At 44.9% G+C, this 25,095-nt stretch overlaps 1 protein-coding gene across 2 annotated transcripts in view; it reads left to right on the top strand.

Annotated features, from left to right (window-relative positions):
* acot7 (acyl-CoA thioesterase 7) overlaps positions 1–25,095 on the top strand; it is an 87,297-nt gene that overhangs the window by 18,309 nt on the left and 43,893 nt on the right. For both annotated transcript variants that reach the window (XM_083641038.1, XM_083641037.1), the window contains exons 4-6: positions 20,818–20,909; positions 21,340–21,454; positions 23,537–23,623. In XM_083641038.1, coding sequence (XP_083497164.1) covers positions 20,818–20,909; positions 21,340–21,454; positions 23,537–23,623 — 294 coding nt within the window. The remainder of the gene's footprint in view (positions 1–20,817; positions 20,910–21,339; positions 21,455–23,536; positions 23,624–25,095) is intronic.

The following is a 25,095-nucleotide window of genomic DNA, read 5'->3' as shown; positions in this document are numbered from 1 at the left end:
CATACAAAATAAAGCAAGCAGCCAAACGGTAATGTCTTCATTTAGAACGCAAAACATCGTTAAACCTGCATTCCTGTGATGAAGTTAACGTTTGAGTCGGCTTTAAAACGGAGATTGGTGGAGGTGGGAGGGACTATTTTATTTCGTGGAAGACTGATTTACAGTATGAATAACAGACATTTAGCCATTTAGATTGCTTTATTTATTACACATGGAAATATAAATGACTGCTCTTATTGTTTTGTTGGCAAGTGACCATGGTATAAGCTTCGCGGAGGCAAACCATCCTCGGCTTCGCCTCGGACGGTTCACGCCTCCGCGTCGTCCCTTAAAAAGTGATAATGTACACCTCGTCGGGCATTAACCCTTACATAAACACATCTGTCATAGGAATCTCTTTACAGTCAGGAGGACCAATAGGCTCGCAATGCAATGCAGCTTTACAGTAATATAATGATTAATCGATGATATTCTGGGGATAACTGCTTAAATGTATAACTATCTCTTATTTCTTAGTTCACTTTCAGAATTGTTTCCGCTATATTTAGCTTCACCACGCTGTGTAATGCACAAAATATAAAGCATGAGTTGCTGTGAATTCGGCTAATACAAAATTATGACCAAGAAGTACTTTTTATAATTTCTAAAACACTATTTATCCCTTATGGAAATGAATCATGTCTTGTAATTGATAAGAATGAATAATTTCTTGTACTTGATAAGACATAGATTTTCCAGTTTCTAAAGCTGTGATTTTGTCACCTGACTTTTCAAAGTACTATCGTTTGTTTTTAACTTTTGGACTGAATCATTTTGTTAGGGGAGGAGGTGTCTGGACTGAATCTTTTCAGTGTTTCAGGTTAATGAATGACCTCATTGTGCTGAACTGCTGTTTGAACAGTGGAGGGCAGCACACAACAAGTAACCCAGTCCTTAGAAGCAGCTCTTGAAAATCAAATGCTGCTTTCACGAGTCGCTGCTTTACATGCCTCGACAAGGAGGACGGAAACACATGGGTTTCTAATTTTAGCACGTTTGCCAAGCGATGCATGTATGTAATCTTTCTCCATTATTAAGATGTGTTCACATTTTGTATGGATGCAGGCACACACATGCACAAACACCCATGCGTGCACGTACACACACACACACACACACACACACACACACACACACACACACACACACACACACACACACAGACACACACACACACACACACAAACACAGGCACACACACATTTTAATATCTTTATTTGTGTTCACATTTAGACAAGAAATCATTGCACACAAGTAATATAGATGCATAAATAATGGGAAATCTCAGACTGGCAAATGACACACACACACACACACACACACACACACACACAATAAAAAAATGCTATATCTAATTTTCATGAATGAATTTCGCTGGCATAGGTGCAGCTTCATGACACGTGGCAAAGCAAAGCCTCAATGGGCTGGATCACCATACGTGTTTCTATAAAAGCCTTTGATGGTCAGTTAGAAGATGGCATCACAGCAACCTGTCCTTCTTCCATCTGAAGAGATGAAAGAGCAGAAAGAGAGAACAGAGAGAAAAAGAGAATGAGGGAGAGAGAGAGAGAGACAGAAAGACAGGCAGAAAAAAGAGAATGAGAGAGAGACAGAAAGACAGGCAGAAAAAAGAGAATGAGAGAGAGACAGAAAGACAGGCAGAAAAAAGAGAATGAGGGAGAGAGAGAAACAGAAAGATAGGCAGAATGAGGGAGGGAGAGAGAGAGACAGAAAGATAGGCAGAATGAGGGAGAGAGAGAGAGAGACAGAAAGATAGGCAGAATGAGGGAGAGAGAGAGAGAGAGAGAGAGAGAGAGACAGAAAGACAGGCAGAAAAAAGAGAATGAGGGAGAGAGAGAGAGAGAAAGATAGGCAGAATGAGGGAGAGAGAGAGAGAGACAGAAAGATAGGCAGAATGAGGGAGAGAGAGAGAGAGAGAGAGAGAGAGAGACAGAAAGACAGGCAGAAAAAAGAGAATGAGGGAGAGAGAGAGAGAGAAAGACAGGCAGAAAAAAGAGAATGAGGGAGAGAGAGAAACAGAAAGATAGGCAGAATGAGGGAGGGAGAGAGAGAGACAGAAAGATAGGCAGAATGAGGGAGAGAGAGAGAGAGACAGAAAGACAGACAGAATGAGGCAGAGAGAGAGACAGAAAGACATGTAGAATGAGGGAGAGAGGAGAGAGAGAGACAGAAAGACAGACAGAATGAGGGAGAGAGAGAGACAGAAAGAAAAAGAGAATGAGGGAGAGAAAGAGACAGAAAGACAGGCAGAAAAAGAGAATGAGGGAGAGAGAGACACACAGAAAGACAGGCAGAAAAAAAGAGAATGAGGGAGAGAGAGAGACACAGAAAGACAGGCAGAATGAGGGAGAGAGAGACAGAAAGACAGGCAGAATGAGGGAGAGAGAGACAGAAAGACAGGCAGAATGAGGGAGAGAGACAGAAAGACAGGCAGAATGAGGGAGAGAGAGACAGAAAGACAGGCAGAATGAGGGAGAGAGAGAGACACAGAAAGACAGGCAGGATGAGGGAGAGAGAGGGACAGAAAGACAGGCAGAATGAGGGAGAGAGAGAGACAGAAAGACAGGCAGAATGAGGGAGAGAGAGAGAGAGAGAGAGACAGAAAGACAGGCAGAAAAAAGAGAATGAGAGAGAGACAGAAAGACAGGCAGAAAAAAGAGAATGAGAGAGAGACAGAAAGACAGGCAGAATGAGGGAGAGAGAGAGACAGAAAGACAGGCAGGATGAGGGAGAGAGAGAGACAGAAAGACAGGCAGAATGAGGGAGAGAGAGACAGAAAGACAGGCAGGATGAGGGAGAGAGAGAGAGACAGAAAGACAGGCAGAATGAGGGAGAGAGAGAGACAGAAAGACAGGCAGGATGAGGGAGAGAGAGAGACAGAAAGACAGGCAGAATGAGGGAGAGAGAGACAGAAAGACAGGCAGGATGAGGGAGAGAGAGAGAGACAGAAAGACAGGCAGAATGAGGGAGAGAGAGAGACAGAAAGACATGCAGAATGAGGGAGAGAGAGACAGAAAGACAGGCAGGATGAGGGAGAGAGAGAGAGACAGAAAGACAGGCAGAATGAGGGAGAGAGAGACAGAAAGACAGGCAGAATGAGGGAAAGAGAGACAGAAAGACAGGCAGAATGAGGGAGAGAGAGAGACAGAAAGACAGGCAGAATGAGGGAGAGAGAGACAGAAAGACAGGCAGAATGAGGGAGAGAGAGACAGAAAGACAGGCAGAATGAGGGAGAGAGAGACAGAAAGACAGGCAGAATGAGGGAAAGAGAGACAGAAAGACAGGCAGAATGAGGGAGAGAGAGAGACAGAAAGACAGGCAGAATGAGGGAGAGAGAGAGAGACAGAAAGACAGGCAGAATGAGGGAGAGAGAGAGACAGAAAGACAGGCAGAATGAGGGAGAGAGAGACAGAAAGACAGGCAGAATGAGGGAGAGAGAGAGACAGAAAGACAGGCAGGATGAGGGAGAGAGAGAGACAGAAAGACAGGCAGGATGAGGGAGAGAGAGAGACAGAAAGACAGGCAGAATGAGGGAGAGAGAGACAGAAAGACAGGCAGAATGAGGGAGAGAGAGAGAGACAGAAAGACAGGCAGGATGAGAGAGAGAGACAGAAAGACAGGCAGGATGAGGGAGAGAGACAGAAAGACAGGCAGGATGAGGGAGAGAGAGAGAGACAGAAAGACAGGCAGAATGAGGGAGAGAGACAGAAAGACAGGCAGAAGGCAGATAGGCTTATCGATGGGAACAGGGATAGCCGAGGGAGTGAAAGACGAGGACAGAGCAAGAGAGAGAGAGAGAGAGAGAGAGAGAGAGAGAGAGAGAGAGAGAGAGAGAGAGAGAGAGAGAGAGAGAGAGAGAGAGAGAGAGAGAGAGAGAGAGAGAGAGAGAGAGAGAGAGAGAGAGGTGTGAGAAACAAAAGAGGTATCCCCTAGGCAGCCGTTGCCCTAGCAACAGGCTTGTACTGGTTGGTTGGCTGGTTGCTGGGCTGGAAGCAGGTTGACGGAGGCGGATACAGCGGAGATATGGGATGACAGGTGGAGAGCAGCATCCATGCAGGCGCTGCCATGGACAGCCTGCTACACGGGGTCCTTCCTGACAGGAGCGGCTCACCCAAATCAGTCCGACCAGGAAGAGAGCCGACTAGAGCAGCTCGACTCACAGTTGGGTTGGATGCACGTTGCGGCGGGGTTCATGATTCAGTGCAGTCACGCTATTTTTTATTACAGTTGAAAGGGAAGCATTTTTGGCTCTCGTTTATTCCTGAGGCATAAATTAGGCTAAAACGACCGTTTAACAATATCCGTTTTGTGAGCCCTCAGTTCTTTTGCAGACGAAAATATAACCTTTTAAGTGCAAATCCCGGTATGTTTTGTTATGAAGATCAGATATTTGCACTTCATTTCAATGAGAAAGCTTTATCAGACTGTATAAATAATGTTAGTACATATTAGCATAATATTCTTGGTATATTAGCATATTCTGTAGACACTGGACGGTAGACTATTGTAATTTGTGTAACAAACGAGAAGAAATACAGATGCGGAACATTTGGTGAACCTTTTCTCAGATCCATTCACTATTCATTTGGATCATGCCAGATTTGGGTCACGCACCTCGGTATGACTTTTGGCAACCTTTGTAGTTCTGTACATAGTTTATAAAGTACGCAACTGTGCATGTCCCAGTCTGTGATATACGATGATATAAATCCGTATCAATCATTTTTTTGAAGCCTATAAGTTTAGATGCACTGTGAGGGTAGCGTGGGCGGGCGCAGGCGGGTAATCAGTGTCGAGAGCGGGTGTGGATTGGAAGTGGGCGGTTCTGGGACGCCAACTCTTACTGTTGAGCCTCCTGGAGGTGACGTGGGACCAAACACAGCATCTGTTTAGTTTGGATCTGCTCACTTTTATAACTGTATTTACATACCCGCGCTGACCCGCCCCCTTTACTGTCACATCCAAGCTAGCCTTCTGATAGGTGCTCAGCCTGAAGGGGTTGGTGACATCACATCCTCCGTATTGGTAATGCTATCACCCTGATGCATTATTTATCAGCAGCATGTTTTAGAGCCGAGGATAAACACACGTCAACCTGTAATCCCACTTGATGAATATCCATGAGAATAGCAGCAGGCCGTAAAGACTCTTTTAAATATCCTATAACATTAACATACCCTGTTATATACAGTACACCCTATTAATATATGTAACCCTGTTACTGTGCGTACGTCACAAAATATGGCCTCTTGACATTGAAAGGAGTGTCAGAAGAGTCACTGGGGCTCGGTTTTATATAGCTATAGAAGGATGTAGGTCATTTGTGTGTGTGTGTGTGTGTGTGTGTGTGTGTGTGTGTGTGTGTGTGTGTGTGTTTGTGAGAGCGTGTGTGTGTGTGTGTGTGTGTGTGTGTGTGTGTGTGTGTGTGTGTGCGCGCATGCGCATAGCTGCTATCCATATAAATGTATATTTTCTGTGTGGTTTAGAGGATTTATTTGTCAAAGCTGTCCTGGATAGGGAATGATACCTGTATCCAGTGTTTCTGCATGAATATGTATTTGTATTGCTGTGTGTGTGTGTGTGTGTGTGTGTATTTGTATTGCTGTGGAGCTGTGTGCATGGTTGGGTTTCAGATATGTGGATTTGTGCATGCGCTTCTGCATTATGCCAATAACAGTGAAAAGAAAAGGTGAGGTTGGAATGGATGTGTGTGTCTCTACTGTGTGTGTGTGTGTGTGTGTGTGTGTGTGTGTGTGTGTGTGTGTGTGTGTGTGTTTCTACAGTATGTGTATAATATCCATTTAGATGCCCTCATATGTGGATTAGCATATCAAGTGTGTGTGTCTGTATGCGTGTGTATTTGAGAGCACATATACAGTATGTACTGTACCAGTATGTGTGCATGTGTGTGTAAATGTGCGTGCTACGTGTGTGTGTGTGTGTGTGTGTGTGTGTGTGTGTGTGTGTGTGTGTGCGTGCGTGCGTGCTACGTGCATGTGTGTGTGTGTGTGTGTGTGTGCGTGCGGGTGTGTGTGTGTGCGTGCTATGCGTGCGTGTGTGTGCGTGTGTGTGTGTGTGTGTGTGTACGTGTGTGTGTGTGTGTGTGTGTGTGTGTGTGTGTGTGTGTGTGTGTGCGTATGTGTGTGTGTGTGTGTGTGTGCGTGTGTGTGTGTATGTGTGTGCGTGTGTGTGTGTGCGTGCGTGCTACGTGCATGTGTGTCACACACGCTTCGTCAGTGTTTGGCCCTTTAAAGGTTCCTGCGGGGCCGAGGGGGAAGAGAAGATAACGGGAGCAGACATTATTTGCTTCTGTCATGTGGGCTTAGCGTCAGTCCTCACACACTGTTGCCCAGGCACACACACACACACACACACACACACACACACACACACACACACACACACACACACTGTGGCCCAGGCACGCACACACACACACTCACACACTGTGGCCCAGGCACGCACACGCACACGCACATGCACACGCACACGCACACACACACACACACACTGTGGCCCAGGCATGCACACACACACACACACTCACACACTGTGGCCCAGGCACGCACGCACGCACACACACACACACACACAGTGGCCCAGGCACGCACACACACACACACACACACACACACACACACTGTGGCCCAGGCACGCACACACACACACACACTCACTCACTCCAACTCACACACTGTGGCCCAGTCATACACGGACGCCAAGCGGATGTACCTGCACACGTGCTCCAACACGCTGCGCGTACCCCACACACACACACACACACACACACACACACACACACACACACACACACACACACACACCAATGCCGGTACGATATATGCGTGCATTTGTTTTACAGCTAGTTTCAGAGACCATCAAGTCTCTCCTGTATTATGCCTACTCTTATTGAAGGGCCCAGTGGCAGATGCTTTTCACAATGTTCACATTCACTGGGCAAAATATGAAAACTACACGTACTTCAAATGAGGTTATGTAAAACATGCAATATTTATGTAGACATCGAGCATTTGGCATTTGGCATTCCAGGGAATTACGTTAACGTCTGCGGGTCTTTATTGACGTTAATGGCTCGCGCCGCCTCGGAGGAGAGAAAACCATCTGAAGCTTTCTTTGTTGGAGTCCAGGTATGTTTTACAAGAAAGTGCTCGTCATTGTCGACGATAACGTTATCTGACCTGGCTAACAGTGGATACTCGCTTGCTTGCTTGCTGTGTACCGAGCTCAAAGTAGTAGGCTACATTCTTTATTTTACCCCCTGCACTGTCCGCTCCAAAAACAACTCTCTTATTTTGCGCCGTGACCACCGGAAGTGTTAGTACCGCTAGTGCAGCGACCAGGGCACATACCCTTAATCCAGCTTGCCACCCGCAGACACGTCCAATTGTGCCTGTATGGATGCCCGACCAAGCCGGAGTAGGCAACACGGGGGCTCGAACCTGCGACCCTCGTGTCGGTAGGCAGGGAATCTATTGCTGCGCTACCCAGATGCCTATTAAGCGGTGTGGTTGAGCTTTTGATGTACCTCTGTGTGTGGATGTCTGTGCGTGTGCAGCCATGCGTGTGTTTGCAGTGTTTTGTGTGGATATGTGTGACTTGTGTTGTGTAGTGTGTCAGCAGCAGCATGTATATCATGCACTGTGTGCATTCATCTTTGTGTTTATGCATCCATGTTTATGCATATCTATGAAAGTGTGTGTGTGTGTGTGTGTGTGTGTGTGTGTGTGTGTGTGTGTGTGTGTGTGTGTCTGTGTGTGTCTGTGTGTGTGTGTGTGTGTGTTGGGGGAGGAGGAGGAGGAGTCAGGCATCCAGGTTCCACAGTCAGTCAGGCAGCATCTCGTCAGGCAGGCCTCAGTCACGACCCCCCAGGAGAAGGCTGCCTACTGTGGGCACGAGCCGTGATGATTGTCCCCGCTGGGCCGATTGCACACGTGCACGCACGCACACACACACACACACACACACACACACACACACACACACACACACACACACACACACACACACACCGCACATGCACGTACCCACACGTGCTCGCACATGCACGTACCCACACGTGCTCGCACATGCATGCAGAGAGCTGAGAGCAATGCATTGTGGGCGAGGCTTAAAAGAAGCATGACAGTTGTTGCCATGATCCTGGTGGGTTACACTATAGCACATACACACTATAGCACATACACACTATAGCACATACACACTATACAGTATACACACTATATCACATACACACTATAGCACATACACACTATATCACATACACACTATAGCACATACACACTATAGCACATCAGACAGAAAGACAATCTTCAAATTATAAATTATTATTATTATTATTATTTATTATTATTATTAAATTAAGTGCAAAGTGAAAGACCTTTAAAGTGACATATAGTTGATGCCCATGTAAATGTCCATGTAAAATGTCCAGTAAATACTACTACTAGTAGTACTACTAATAATAATGTCATAGGAATTTGTCATGGACTTAACCTTAACTGATTGCACTTACAGTAAACAAAATTCATATTATCCGTTACTGTCCAAATGCCCAATCAGCATCACCAAAAGCTTCTCGCACAGCTGTAAACCAGAGAACTAAGATGTTTTATGTCATCAACTTGTAAAATATGTAATAATAACTAAGACCTTTGATATCATTCAGCTATTAAATATGGGTCAGAACATATTAAATCTAGGTACTAAATGTGTAGAGAATGAACCGGAGGAAATGGGAAATTAAGTTGACTGTTAGAGCACCCAGAACAGGTTTGAGTCTCACTTGTCAGTTTTTTTTCTTGAGAAGAGAATAGTTAGCGTTCACAAATTCAAGTTCTTCATCCCAACACACACTACTTGTGGCATGACTTCATCTCTTTGTATCTGGCTGTAACGTGCAGTGCTGCCGCGGGACTGTCGTTAAAAGTAATGGAGCCTTGGCTCAGAGCAATGGAAAGTCTGTGGTTTTGATCACTAAGAAAGATCCCTGCTGTATAGTGTCTCTGAGCCTGGAACTGTTCAGAAAGCAATCACAACAAAAGCAATTCTCTGCCTGGAAGAGAGTGCAGGACAGAGTGTGGAGGACAGAGTGTGGAGGACAGAGTGTGGAGGACAGAGAGTGGAAGACAGTGAGTTGGACAGAGAGTGGAGGACAGAGTGTGGAGGACAGAGTGTGGAGGACAGAGTGTGGAGGACAGAGAGTGGAAGACAGTGAGTTGGACAGAGAGTGGAGGACAGAGAGTGGAGGACAGAGTGTGGAGGACTGAGAGTTGGACAGAGAGTGGAGGACAGAGAGTGGAGGACAGAGTGTGGAGGACAGAGAGTGGAAGACAGTGAGTTGGACAGAGAGTGGAGGACAGAGAGTGGAGGACAGAGTGGAGGACAGAGAGTGGAGGACAGAGAGTGGAGGACAGAGTGTGGAGGACTGAGAGTTGGACAGAGAGTGGAGGACAGAGAGTGGAGGACAGAGTGTGGAGGACAGAGAGTGGAGGACAGAGTGTGGAGGACTGAGAGTTGGACAGAGAGTGGAGGACAGAGAGTGGAGGACAGAGAGTGGAGGACAGAGTGTGGAGGACTGAGAGTTGGACAGAGAGTGGAGGACAGAGAGTGGAGGACAGAGTGTGGAGGACAGAGAGTGGAGGACAGAGTGTGGAGGACTGAGAGTTGGACAGAGAGTGGAGGACAGAGAGTGGAGGACAGAGTGTGGAGGACAGAGAGTGGAGGACAGAGTGTGGAGGACTGAGATTGGAAGACAGTGAGTTGGACAGAGAGTGGAGGACAGTGAGTGGAGGACAGAGAGTGGAGGACAGTGAGTGGGACACAGAGTTGGACAGATAGTTGGACAGAGAGTGGAGGACAGTGAGTGGGACACAGAGTTGGGCAGAGAGTGGAGGACAGAGTGGAGGACAGAGAGTGAGACAGAGAGTGGAGGACAGTGAGTGGGACAGAGAGTGGAGGACAGTGAGTGGGACAGAGAGTAGAGCGGGAGAGTGACAACGAGTTTGGGGGGTGATGAATGAGGGAATGAGATGTGGGAAAGAAAGTGGGAGTAATAAATCAGTATAAAAGCATTGACAGAGAGATGATGAACTGATAAAGGAGGAGAGAGAAAGAGAGGGGAAAAAGACAAAAAAAAAAAGAGATGTTGGGTTTGTGCCCACTGGGACTTCTGGACTGTTCAAAGTCTTGTCCTTTGGGGAATTTCCAAAAGTGGAAAGGAGAAGGCTAATAACTGATCCTGATCTTAAAATAAAAATGATTTCAAACGATGGAAAGCGGGACAGCGACGGAAAGATGGAAAGGAAGGAAGATCTTGTCCTCGTCCCAGCTGTCAAGATGGCGGCCAGTGTAGCTCAGCATCTCCTCTTGTTAAAGTTGCTACCGCCAGACTTTGAGACCCCATGCAAAATGTTCTTCCAGTATATTGTCAGTATGTCGTACCATTAGTCAGCATTGTGCCATCAGCTAGTTACTGTGTGTGCTTCGCCAAAATCTTTCTATTCACAAGCTGATTGCTGCGGCTGCTGATATCATCGTTAGCTTAAAAGCTAATGCTAGCCATCTAGGCCAGCATCAGGTTTTGTTTGAGGCCCACCTCACCTTTGTGCCATAATAACTCCTGGGATATTTTACCCAGGGACACAAATAGAGTCCATAGAATACGTTTTAAAATAAGTTTTCTTGATGACGGTCTCACTTTTCTACAGCCATTTGTATTGGAGATGATATAGTGTGAGCAGATGAAAGATTCAAACAATAGGCACTGTATTGACACCCCCCCCCCCCTTTTTAACCTTTATTTATACAGGGGGATTCTCACTGAGAGCAATGTTCTCCTTTTCAGGAGCACCTTTTATACACTTTATATACAGGGAGGGACTTGAAATTCAAAGCCGGTTCCCTGCTTCCCTGATTGCACTCTGGCCAAAAAGGTCACCCATCACTGGGAATGGTTCTTAGTGGCTGGTTTATTCCAGTGCGCTCCGTTCACTACCTACCTTCCTTCCTTCCCTCTCTCACTCCTCCTCTTCCTCCCTCCCCCCCCCCCCCCCCCCCTCCTCTTCCTCCCTCCCTCCCTCCTCCTCTTCCTCCCTCCCTCCCCCCCCCCCCCCTCCTCTTCCTCCCTCCTTCCTCCTACAGTTCACTTAAAAGGTCCAGCGGGAGCTAATAATAGACTGGAGTCACTCAGTCTTGGTAAGAGTCAAGGATATGTAAATATACCTCTCTTTTCTCCTGTGGGCAACTTCCTGGATGCTGACATGGGCGGGAGCCAATGAAAGAAAGAGGAGGCGCGGTCGGCATGGCAACGCGGCAACCCGGCAGTCTGCGCGGCTTTAACTCGTAAAATGCAAATGTTATTCCCCAAGAGCAGCCTGACATAAGCCACCGCTCCCACTCTCACTCTTAACTTCATGTCTCCTGTGTGTAGAGCACAAAGTCTCTTGTAAGCGTTATTGTATTCCGTAGTGATTATCATCTACATCGCTTTGGGCACTTTCTCTCTTTGTCGTTAACGGTGGTTATTCTCATGGCTGATAGAAGGATATGAATGGCACAATTCTCCATTTTCTTTTCTTTCTTTTTTTAATTTGTGAGATGTACTATCATTATGTCCATGATGATACTATGCACATTTATGCAGTAGGTATGTTTTCATAAGTATATAAAAAAAAACACATATATATCAAGCATCATTCCACATAAGAGATAGATCAGCTCACTAGATCAGCTGACACTTTGATTCCATTCAACCTGTTGGCTATATGCTCTTCCTTCTGTGCCTCCCTTGTGTGTGCACTAACAACACAACCTCAAAATAGTCTCTCTCTCTCTCTCTCTCTCTCTCTCTCTCTCTCTCTCTCTCTCTCTCTCTCCCTCGCTCTCTCTCTCTCTCTCTCTCCCTCGCTCTCTCTCTCTCTCTCTCTCTCTCCTCGCTCTCTCGCCCTCGCTCTCTCTCTCTCTCTCTCTCTCTCTCTCTCCCTCTCTCTCTCGCTCTCTCTCCCTCGCTCTCTCTCTCTCTCTCTCTCTCTCTCTCTCTCTCTCTCTCTCTCTCTCTCTCTCTCTCTCCTCGCTCTCCCTCTCTCTCTCCCTGTTAGCGAATGAAGTGAAAATGTGTAGGCAGAATAGAACAAATATCACTATGACAACCTCTCCACCTGATTCCTATGAGATGTGAATTCCCGCAGAGTTTTGTCTCCATATATGTATTAGTGCTTAATGTTCTGCAGTAAAGCAAAGCTAATGCTAACCTCAAACCAGTCAAATGTTTAACGTACGTGGAAGTACATGGAAATATCAGGTCGTATGTTCGTTCACAATATGCAAAGCACGTATGCACATCGATTCAGTGATGCCCTTTAGGTCTAATTGGCAGTCAGAACTCTCTTTAATTAAGCGATCGATAGAAACATTGTATTTCTTCATTACATTACGCACTTGTTCATTAGGTTTGTTTAGTCCAATTAGCTTGAAAGAGCTTAGGATCAAACCCCTCAGAGGAACAAACAGGCAATGTATTGTTGTACAAGAAGATGGGCTCTATAATCTCACCTATGTGTGTATATTATTTTGTTTTCTATGCTGCATGCTAGCCTTTAGCACACTCTGTATCTTGACTGGATGGTGCAGACCATTATCTTAAAAGTGTTTGGCATGGCACTATTTTGCACAAGCAGCTTATTCACATAAAAATGTGTGTGTATTTAATATCTATAGCCAGCACTACAACAACGAAGCCTCTCGGAATGGCTCTGTGTGTCATTTTAATGTGATTTTCAATATTTAATTGAAAGTCCAGATTTGATAAGATCACATCACTCTTGCATAAATATGGCTGCTATGTTTCTCCTGTGGCTCTATTTATGTAAATCCCATTTTAAAATATGTTTGCTATCTCTTTACATTGCTTTCATGCCCATGCAGATTGCACCCAGACTATGAATTCCAATCACAATGCGAGCCTGACCACTTCTGTATGGTTTTGAGGAAAATTTGACATTTGTGTGTCCAGGTCAGTTAAAGGGCCATTAAGTAATCTAGGACAGTGGTTCCCAACCTTTTTACACCAAGTACCACCTGAGAAAGTAGTTGGCTCTCCAAGTACCACCATATGACCAACGTTAAAATACAGTCTATTCAGCTATGCACAGTTCACGCAGGAGGCAAATTTATTCCAACCTGCAGCCTATGTGCAACCTGCAGCAGCTGCACTTGTGCTGGGTTGACTGCTGTCTTCACCTCCTTGTGCTTCATCGTTGCTGCTCTCCTCTACTACAGCTCTTTTACGATTCCCTCCCGTTTTGATCCACTTTAGCATCCCTCCTCGTCTTTGTTCACCACTTGTGTAACCATGCGGGGCGGGCAGGTAATTGTGCATGCGCAACAGGTATAGTGTCCGTCAGAAACAAATATTTGTTTCTAAATCTCAAGACAACAAAATAAACCTCAATTTCAATGATCACAAGTTTATTTTCATTCGTAGTATTATTTTGATAGATAATCATGTTTTACAATTGATTTTAAAGTTGGGTTTATTTCATAATTTAAACATTGGGATTCCAGGGATCAAGTACCACCAGCAGGGGGGGGCACAAGTACCATCTACCTTGAGAAACACTGCCAATAATATTAATAATTATTATTATTATTTCACTTTCACATGTTTGAAAACTACTACTAATGACCACCATGGATTTTGCACAAAAACTAAAAAAAAAAAAAAAAAAAAAAAAATTGATTTTCACAGAGCCTTCCAAGTACCACCAGCAGGGGGCGCAAGTACCACCTACGGTACGCGTACCGTAGGTTGGGAACCACTGATCTAGGAACTTTATCGACCTCTATAGGGAAAAAATTGCAACAACATCAACAGGTCTGGAATTTTCACTATAGAGACCACTAATAGTCCAGGTCCTTATGTATTTTCGTTCAAAATTTTTGGAGAGTTTGTAAACTATACATTTTTGGAAAGCTTAGAGTGTGACGAAACCCAAAACCAATGTTGCCATTTTTTTCAAAGTCACTATGGTGGCCATCTTGGCATTTCAAAATGGCGACCACCAAAATTAAACACCTGCACTGGAAATCCCTATATGACCCAGCAATGTAGTTTCCTATGAGCTTTTATGAATGGAATGTCATCTATAGGCCTAGTGGATGAAATTGAACTTGGTTGCTAAGTGGTTGCATGTTGAGAAATTTGAGTAATTCGCATAATGAGCCAATTAATTGCCGAAAACTGGAAAATGGCTATAACTTTGCTTCCAGTTAACTTAGAAAGATGATCTAAGAGTATGTTTGTTATGTGCAGGAATTCATCTATTACCATAGTGCAGTCATGCAACCTTTCCTAATTAGCATAATTAGTATAAATTTGGTTAAAAAAAGGTAACAATCAGGAAATCTTCTGTTTTGGGCAACTTAGAACGATTATCTTAGAGTCTAAGTCTATGTTTTGATGTCTAGAAATTAATGTCTTGCCATAACTAAATCATGCAACCTTTGTTCATTAGCACAATTAGCATAAATTATATGATTAGGCTGAAATGGACATCTATATTTTGGCTTTAGTCAATTCCATTTTGGATTTTAAAAACGACAAATGTTCAAAACACTTTAAGGAAAAAGGGAAGGAAAATCAATTGGATATAATATAAAGTAAATATATTTATAATTTGAATTCAAGCATCCATAACAAATGGATTGTAACAAAGATCTCTGTACGTCAAGGCATATTGAAATTCATCATTTGCAATTATAACTAACTTCTGTTAGTTAAAAACCCATCTAATTCAAGATCTTCAGCATCACTGCCATCTGAATCCCGGTTTTCAGATCTTGAGTCGTCATCGTTCTCACATTGTGTACTGCAAAGGCAAAGGTCAGTGCATTGTAAGTTTCTCTTCCTACAGGAGCATCTTTGTGTTGAACAATCTCCTTTGCAGCGGCATCTCACCATTTCAATATTGGACTCAGGAGCTGGTAGTACATCAGTGGTAGTGGGTCTTAACTGGCCTTTATCAGCCTTGAAGTAGCCATTTTTGAGAGGATTTAAAGGTACTTGCTGCTCAACGCTTGCCTGTCCCCAAACATGAGCTTGCACATGTACCCTATCAATGTGCTTTTTCAAGGCACCCTCTGTAGGTGGTAGCCTTTAACTCTCTGCCATATACTTGCAGAACATGTGCCAATGCAGCTCTGGAATGTTTCTTAATGTTTCTTCCTTTTTGGCAGTAGGCAGCACACACAAACCTAGCCAAGCATTTCTGTTGTTCCTCCGTTACTCTGGAGTCATCTGAAAGCTTCCGTACTTTAGCACGCATAGTGCACAGACTTGAATGCTCTTACCTTTTATTCCATAAAAGTTAACCTTTCGAACCACCCAGGTGACGTGACGGTGACGTGGAACACCGCAGCCGCTCCTGAAGGCATCACCTGGCTGAACCCTGTCTGTGATTGGATGCGACCGTCAGCCATTTTGTAGCGGCCCGCCAGACAGGGAACCCCATTCCAAGCATTCAACATTGAGCCAAGTATATACCCGGACAGCAAGGCTAGATAGTGAGAGCTCTTGCTTTCACTCGTAAAACCTGGGTTGTTGCACAACCCCTACGTTTTACTTCGCTTCAGCTCAAGCTCTCACTAATGCTACCTACAACGTCCTTGCTGCAACGAAGCACCGCGATGCGACCTTCGGACGAAAAAGGGCCGTCATGGCATAGCGCACGGGAAGAAGATAAGACGGTGTGAGCGAACGTTGTGCCTACCACGTCCAAGCTATAATACCTCACGAAGGTGTCGTGGGTTGACCATGATGCCGCAGCACACATGTCCTCTACCGATACACCACGCAATCGCATCCAAGATGAAGCAACACCCTGCATAGAGTGAGCTTTAATGCCCTCCAGTGGAATCTTCCCAACGGCAGAGTAGGTTAGTGGCCTCAACTATCCAATGCGACAAGCGCTCCTTGGACAGAGGCTTACCTAAAGCCTGAGCTCCATGGCATACCAAGAGCTGGTTAGAAGTGCGCAATGTGCATGTCATATTCACATAGGCTAGAAGCGCCCGTACGGGGCAAAGCGCCTGGAGTCTCCTCTCCTCCATTGGATCTGAGTAAGGAGGGTTAAACGCTACCAGATCTATGGTCATAGACCTGAACCCGGCCCTAATGTTCTTGGGCTGGTAAGCGGGGTTGGGGCGAAGCGTGACCCTGCGCTCATCATCAGAGAACACCATGCATGACTGTTGCACCGACAGGGCAATCAAGTCACCAACTCTCTTTGCCGGAAGACAAAGCTAGCAGCAATGCCGTCTTCAGCGAAAAGTGTTTCAGACTGATTGTGTCAATCGGTTCAAAGGGAGGTCCCGAGAGACCCTCCAACACCGTAACCAAGTCCCATTTAGGGAAGACGCTCCTCGTATGGGGGCGAAGCTTGCGGACGCCCTTCATAAAGCGAGAAACCAAAGACAGGCTTCCCACTGTCTTGCCCTCAGTCTCCATGTGGCAGGCAGAGATTGCGGCCAAGTATACTTTGAGGGACTGTGGCGACTGGCCCGCTTCGTACAGGCCTTGGAGGAAGCAGAGAATGCACTGTATGCCATAATACACTGGATCCAGGTCCTTCTCCGCACACCAGCGCGCGAAGGACTGCCACTTGTGAGTATACTGTGCACGAGTGGAGCTAGCTCTAGCGCTCTGTATGGTCTGTACCACGTTCATCGGTAGGCCCTGGGCTAACAACCGTTCCCCTTCAGGAACCAAGCTGCCAACTTCCACTTGTGTGGGGAAGGGTGCAGAATCTCCCCGCCCGCCTGCGACAGTAGGTCCACTCGACGTGGCAACAGCCACGGAGCCTCCTGCGCCAGAGCAATCAGGTCAGCGAACCAGATCTGCGATGGCCAATGTGGGGCTACCAGAATGAGCTGCAGGCCCTGCTGCCTCACCCTGGCTAGCACCTGTGGGATCAGGGGGAACGCGTAGAGGGCCTCCCCCGGCCAGACGTGCGGCAGTGGCCCAACGGTGGGTCGTCCCCGAGGACAGAGAACCACTGGGGGCAATGGTGTGCGTGCCGCGATGCGAAGAGATCGACGCCGGCTCGACCGAACTTGGCCCAAATTTGTTCCACCACCTGTGGGTGGAGAACCCATTCCGAGTTGTGCAGGTTGCCCCGCGACAACAAGTCTGCGCCCAGGTTGAGGTGGCCCCGAATGTGGGCCGCCGACAGGGATAGCAGGTGAACACGAGCCCACTCGTGGATGTCCGTCGCTAGTTCGTTCAAGGCCTGCGACCGGACACCACCCTGGCGATTGATATAGTACGCCACCGTGGCAGTCTTGTCCAAGCATATCAGTATATGGTGACCCAATATCAAAGAAAGATGATCATTCTAAGATGACTAAAAGTGAAAGATCTAGCCATTTCCTAATTGTGACCTAATTTTTACATACCTTATGCAAATCATGCAAATTAGGAAATGTTGCATGTCTGCACTATGGTAATAGATGCATTTCTGGACATGACAAACATGGACTTGGACTCTTAGATCGCCTTTCTAGGTTAACTTGAAGCAAAATTTTAGCGATTTGGCGATTAATTAGCTCATTATGCTAATTACTCAAATTGCTCAAGATGCAACTTTTAGAAACCACTTTTAATTTCATCCACTAGGCCTATAGATGACATTTCAGTCATAAAAGATTATAGGAAATAACATTGCTGGGCCATATAGGGGTTTCCAGTGCAGGCGTTTAATTTCGGTGGTCGCCATTTTGAAACACCAAGATGGCGACCATAGAGACTTTGAAAAAAATGGCAACATTGGTTTTGGGTTTCGTCACACTCTAAGCTTTCCAAAAATGTATAGTTTACAAACTCTCCAAAAATTTTGAACGAAGGTTTAAATCAGAACATTGGGAACCTGACTATAAGCTAGTGAAGAGTTAATGTGGGGATAGTTTTTAGTAAATTACAGCACCTAAGTAATTATGGAGTGATTGTATTAGTATTTATCCACAACCCACTCAACCCCCCACAGATCATTTACATTACTAGGCATCTCGCGCTAGGCGCACTCCATTCCTGGGCGAGCCCACGCACGCCGTGCTGGCCCTGCAGCTCGCCCGCTGTGCAGGCTCACTTGCCCTTATGACATCACTGGTGGTGTCACAACTTCGCATCACTGATGACCTCACCCCTGCTCTTATGACATCACTGATGATGTCACAATGCCTATCACATCATCAGGGATGTCACAATTCACAATTGCTCAAGTGACATCACTTCCCGGGACTTTATGACGTCACGGATGACATCATCAGTGGGACAAAAGTTTAAACAAACAGAGAAACAGAGAAATATTGCCCACATGCTCCCTTTTATAGATAGATAGATAGATAGATAGATAGATAGATAGATAGATAGATAGATGGTAATTTTGTGCTATGGGCCATTAAAATATGTACTTACAGTAAAAAAGATGGTGCCAGAGGCCACTTACTTGTAGAGGTGGTGACACTCGGTGAGGGAGATAAAAAGAATGGAAAATAGAAAAGTAGGAAAGGAGTACCGTAAATTCCGGACTATAAGGCGCACCGGTGTATAAGCCGCACCTTCAAAGTTGACTATTTTTTTCTTATATAAGCCGCACCGGACTATAAGCCGCGGGTGTTTTAATGTTTTTTTTTTTTTTTTTTTGTGTTTTAATGTTTAACTCATTGAGTGCCATGGACGTCCTTCGACGTCCAATTAAATAGTGACGTAGAGTGCCACGGACGTCCTTCGACGTCCAATGCGTTTTTTGACGGTGGGACGTCGATCAAAGCCTTCCGCAGCTCCTGTACAACTATAGCAGCTATTGGAGGTCTATAACCTATTTTACAGAACCCTTAGGTGGCGACAGTGCTCTCCAGATTACAGAAATGTCAGGAATACACAGCCTGAAATAGCCTTGATCAAAGAGAACCCGCTCATGCTGCAGTCCAGAGCCATGTAGATTGTTCTGGCTGCAACTGACGGTGCGTGCGAACACAGTCAATCCGCGCACACAACTGAGTCCTTCTGCCTCTGTCTGTCTGTCAGCATAGTTTCTCCACATGATTAGCCGCTAGAAAAGCAGCAGCGCGACACTGAAAAGCCAAACCTTTCACTGCAGTCCGCGTGTGGCTTCTCCATGTTGCGCTGCCTGGGAGGCGGCGCACCAAAAGCATTCCGAAAATAGACGCTTGGTGCGAGGCTGTGTGTTACTAGTGTGGGGAGGAGTTTTCAGCTGAGGGGGGGGGGAGGGGGGGTGGGGCACGCAGGGCAGGACACAACTACACCACATCACTACATCAGAAAATATTATCTAGAGTCAGTGAATGTGCTTGAAATGCTGCATTTCACAAAAGGCTGAATATCTCAGCTTATAATTTGAAATGCCTGAAAACGCTGAAAACAACCTATCTTCTCCGGCTCATAACTAAAGAACGGAAAATGGTATCAATAAACTTTTTTTTGCTGATGATACAATAGAGTCTCCTTGTTCTTTTTGCGTGTTCGGTGTTTACATAGTAATATCACACAATATTCTGTGGGCCTCGAGAAATCACTGAAAACGCTCTGAAAACTCTGGCACTGGGAGCGTCCGTTCTCCAAAAGTGGCTGGCACTCAATGAGTTAATTACCATATGTAATGCTCCCATTTATTAACATTTCAACAAAACAACATAACACAACACCACCTGTGTTGTTATTTACAGTGCACACAGTGTCATACAGTGTCATACAGTGTCATACAGTGTGGTGAAAAGAGGGCAAGAGAGGAAATTAAAACAGAAGTGGCTTTATAGTTAGAAAGAGTGCTAAAAAAGAGAGATTTTTTTTTTTTTTTTTTTTTTTTTTATAAATCCATAGATAAGCCGCAGGGGCCAAAAAAGCCCAAAAAACGGGAAAAAAGGTGCGGCTTATAGTCCGTAATTTACGGTAGTTGCCAACGCGTTTCAGCACAATGGCCTTCGTCAGGGCAAAAGTACTTACAGTATTGCCTGTTTCATGTGTCTTGGCAGGAATGGCTGATAAAAATCACATTGAAATTACAATCTCGTCTACATTTTAAAACACATCAAATCTATTGTTTATATTCACAGAAGCCAGCACCTCTTGCATAATTTGTGTTTGAGTAAACAGAGCCAGAGGAATTAATGTCATAACAAGATCTTTTGTTGAGAGAATTTGATGAATGCTATTGCATTTCTTCCATTTTGTAATCAGCGGATCAGAGTAGAGAAAGTTCAGGACTTGGAGATGATGATGGAGCCTTGCAGGGAGTGAGATGGCGAATTCAGTCAATGTGAGGTTGTGTTTTGAAAAGGACGATGATGGCTGTCGAACTCTGAACAAACGCTGTATTTGTTATCTGCAGCTTTGTTTGCAGAAGCAAGACTCATCTTCAGTCAGGACCAATGAATATGTAAAAATGGTGATTGGCATGCTGTTCCAAATGATTGCATTTTATAGTTGTTGTTTTTTTTGCCAACGTTACTGTTGTTTTGACATGTGTTTCAAAACAGTTTGGTCCGTTTTTTCCCCCCCAAAGACATGTCAAAAGCTCTAGCTTATTGGTTTACAATCATAGAACTATGATAAATTAGTCTTTAGTTACAAAAACATACAGAATTTATGAGTTTATTCGGTGAATGGACACTGTAAAATGCTCCATCTGGTGCAGTAAGAAACGCAACTTTTCTTTGTGACCGCAGGTGAGAAGAAGCTGACGAACAAAGCAGCCCTGTGGTACGTCCCCTGCTCCCTGAAGAACGTGGACAAGGTCACGGAGGTGCCTCCCATCAAGGTACATGGAGGAGCTCGGTTCCTCTGACCTTTAGCCTAATGGACAGAGATTTGGCCTTTTATTCTAGATTGCTGCCAACCTCTCTCTGTCTCTCTACCTCTCCCCCCATATGCAGCCCATATCAGAGAGAACTTGATCTGATGTCAAAAAGGAGGGATTTATGATCAAGATAAAAAAAAGTGACATTCAACAGCGTGAAAAGTCAATTGCACTTATCTCTCTTGTCTTGAATGCCAAACTGATAATGTGTTTACGTGCATGCACACATGCAGGGACAGGTGTATACTTTTTATCTGTGTGTTTGTGTTTTTGTGTGTGTGTGTGTGTGTGTGTGTGTGTGTGTGTGTGTGTGTGTGTGTGTGTGTGTGTGTGTGTGTGTGTGTGTGTGTGTGTGTGTGTGTGTGTGTGTGTGTGGCGCGCCTGTCTTTAGTATGCCAGCCCAGAACAAGAGGAGGATGGGAAGAAGCGATATGAGACCCAGAAGATGGAGAGACTGGAGACCAAAGAGAGGAATGAAGAGCCAGCACCACCTGTGTCTGACCCAGGTACTCGGAACGTCCTGCTTTAAAGACCCTAAATTCAATCCAAACATAGATATGCACTTTAACTTGCATTTTAACATGTACGAGTGCACTTAACGTTAACTTTGTACTTGCATCTTGGTATGCAGGCTGAGAGACTGGGTTGCATAAATGTTAGTGTTTGTCTTGCAGTGTTATTTTTTTGCACCTCGATCTCATTCTGCTTTCTACAGAGATGTCTGGTAAAATGACAATAAACTCCACTTGAACTTGAGAACAGAGGCAAAGACACAAAGCAAAATGCACACGGTTGTAGTTTCATTCCCACATGGGTTTCAAAGATGTTGTGGATTGTAATCTGAAATCCTTTCGTCTCTAACTGACAATTCTTTATTGTTAGGAATGTGAATATTACCTGCGGATACTATCAAGTCACACCTACACTGTTTGAGTGTGTGGAGGCAGGGCACAGACTTGTCAGTGCCAGAATCAATATCGCTTTATATGCAGTACAATGAATGTACAAGAATGTGACTTGGTGCAGTTGTGGCGACCTGTAGTAACCAAAGTACACACAGACACAAATGACACATTCAGTGCTAATGACACTGCAAGGCAATACATGGAATATTCCATCGCGACACCATTTACAACTCGGAGTGCTGTGATAACTAACTGCACCAGCATGTCATCCAAAACAAATATCCTATCCACCTTATCTTTGAATGCCCAACTGTAAAAAATAATTGTGGGTACAAGGTCCGGTTTAACGTGACTCATTGTTGCAGCTTGCCATTTCCTTTGTTATACTCGGCTGCAGACCCGAATTATAAACCGGAAACTGGTTATAAAAGTTATAAATATAGTCACGTTATAAACAACTAACCAACGCTGGGGGTCCGTATGGAAACAGTGTTACTCGGAATGGTTCAAAGTTAAATGAATTTGGTCATTCAGTGGCGTTTTACTGCCATGTAAAGTAACTATTACGCTAGCCGCTAGCATTAGCCACAGTAGCCGACTACCCACAATGCATTACGTTATCCCAGCACCCGAACGACACGGCTGTAGAGCAGAATGGTTCTTCTGTAAAATCCTCATAGACGTTTTTTTTTGTCAAGTTAAAACAGTGTAAAAATTACACCGGAAGCAGAAGAAGCACCCATCAGGCATCATGGCAGCTAGAAATAAGGTGGATTGGGAGCAATACAATTCAACTGAATCTGTATCTGATCATTGTTTATTATGTGTGTTATTTGATGGGATGACAGATGGTCAGATGAATTAGATTTGAATGCTGTAGGCCTGTGAAGTGTTTCTTTACATAGACAGTATTGCTCAATGTGTACTAAAATACAGATCCTAACACTTTTGAGACATGATGTTCATTTGACTAAACACAAACAGCATCTAACCCTAACCCTTAGATACTGTATACTATATTATATATATTTTACTATTGTCAAACTTTGTCAAATTCACTCCGCCTGCTGCAGAGGGACCGCCGAAAGGTACGTCGGCTTGCTCAGAAAGCTGCATGTCGGTACATTACTGTGACTTTGCTATACGGAAGCATTCTTTTAGTCTGTATTGCAAGAGTAAAATTGCATAAATGTCTGTTTTCCAATGCTAAACTTCCTTTCTAAATGTCTTTGTACGTACGTATGTTAGGGCTGTGAATCTTCACTGGCCTCACGATTCGATTCGATTACGATTCAGAGGGCTATGATTCGATTCGATAACGATTATTGATGCATCTCGATGCATCTCGATGCATCTTAAATTGATGCATCACTTTTTTTCCCGAATACATGATTTTTTTTCCTCACTTTCTTTTTTCTCACTGTGTGGCTACTTTTAAAATAAAAGTGCATTTAGAATTGCATTGTATTATGATCCATAATTAAAATAAACAACTGCATGTACTTCCATTATATTTTATTTGATTTAAAACATTTTTTTTTTTTTTTTTTTTTTTTTTAATAATCGATTTTTGACATTTGTGAATCGATGCAGAATCATGCAGGTCCGCATCGCGATGCATCTTATAATCGATTATTTTTGACACCCCTAACGTATGTGGGCGTGTGTCTGTTTGTATTGCAGAACAGCACACGGTTGGTTTCAGCCAGTCCAGCCTGATCCATCTGGTGGGTCCCTCTGACTGCACGCTACACAACTTCGTTCACGGAGGTGAGTCCAACTGCTCGCCCTCCACTTCGGGAGTGGATTTTATGATGCTCTGATGGGCAGAGAAGCTGCCCTCAGACCAGTAAATCACAGTCAATCCCTGCGACAGCCACAGGCAGACAGAGCCTTGAGCCCTTAAAGCAGTAGCCAGTGAGAAGAATATGAAATAACAAGGAGGGGTGGTGGGGTTCATTTCTTTTTTATCTTCAATATTTCCTAGCCGAGTTCACACTTTCATAATAAAATACGGGTGCATCTACTACAGTAACCCAATATAGTTGAGGCTACGGTAGATGTGATTGATCCTGCACGTATCCTGTACCACAGTGAGTATTGAGTGAGGCAGAGTATTTTACAGGATTAAATGAACAGATTGCAACACAAACTTTGTGTATATACTTTTCTTTTTTTTATATATTTTTTTCCAGATTTTTTTATCCCATTTTTATCCCCCATTAGTGCTAATTTTAATTTATTTATCCTGGTTGCTGCTCCACCCTCTGCCGATCTGGGGAGAGCCGAAACTGGCTCCATGCATCCTCCGAGACATGGGCAGTTAGCCGGCCGCTTCTTTTCACCTGACAGGGGAAGCTTCACCGGTAGGACATAGCACGTGGGAGGTTCACGCTATTCCAACCGGTTCCTCTCCCTCCGAACAGGCGCCCCTAACGACCAGAGGAGGAACCACATTAGCAACCAGGATATTGCATGTTTTTGGTGTGGGGTTCCTATATGAAGGAAACCCCCAGGGGGCATGGGGGAGAACATGCAAACTCCACACAGAAAGGCCCTTTGGACGACCCCACCCGGGCAGTGGGCACTCGAGGACATGCGGACGGGCACGCATTCCTTCAGCGCTCACAGCGTCCCAGGTGGGAATCGAACCCAGGACCTTCTAGCTGTGAGGCGACAGCGCTTACCACTGCACCACCAAGCCCCCCCTGTGTGTATATACTTTTAACTGACTCACTCAACGCTGATGAAGGCTTGACGCTGAAACGTTCGTTGTGTGCCGTCCCAGGTGACTTATTACATTTTTCCAAGGACATTTTTGAGTGCTGGCCTACTTCTTCTTTAACCATTGTGACTTTGTGTGGCCCTGCACCTTAATGCAACTCGATTTTTGAGTGTGCTCGCATTCGGTGAGTTTGGACGTATATACTTTTAACTGACAGCTTGACCATTCCTCAGGCCTTCTGCTAGCTGAAAGTGAATAGACTGAATTCTAAATATTCTTCTTCTACATAGAGGAAGTTGCTGTGCAGCGAGCTTGCAATAAAATGTGGGACCTCTATGATGACTATGATGACTACATTTACACCTGTTCGTTATTCCTAAGGTCCTCATGTCAGTGCAAAAATCAAAATGGCTACCAGCCTACCACTGGTCTGAGTTTGATTTCAAGTCTTAAATGTACACAGCCACAGAGCTTGGCTGACACAGCGCCATTCCAGAGCCTTCCGTTTCCGAGCCGC

Source organism: Poromitra crassiceps, assembly GCF_964638095.1.
Source record: "Poromitra crassiceps genome assembly, chromosome: 8".
NCBI lineage: Eukaryota > Metazoa > Chordata > Actinopteri > Beryciformes > Melamphaidae > Poromitra > Poromitra crassiceps.
Note: the sequence above shows the minus strand (reverse complement) of the source record. Positions and strands in the feature narration are given on the sequence as shown.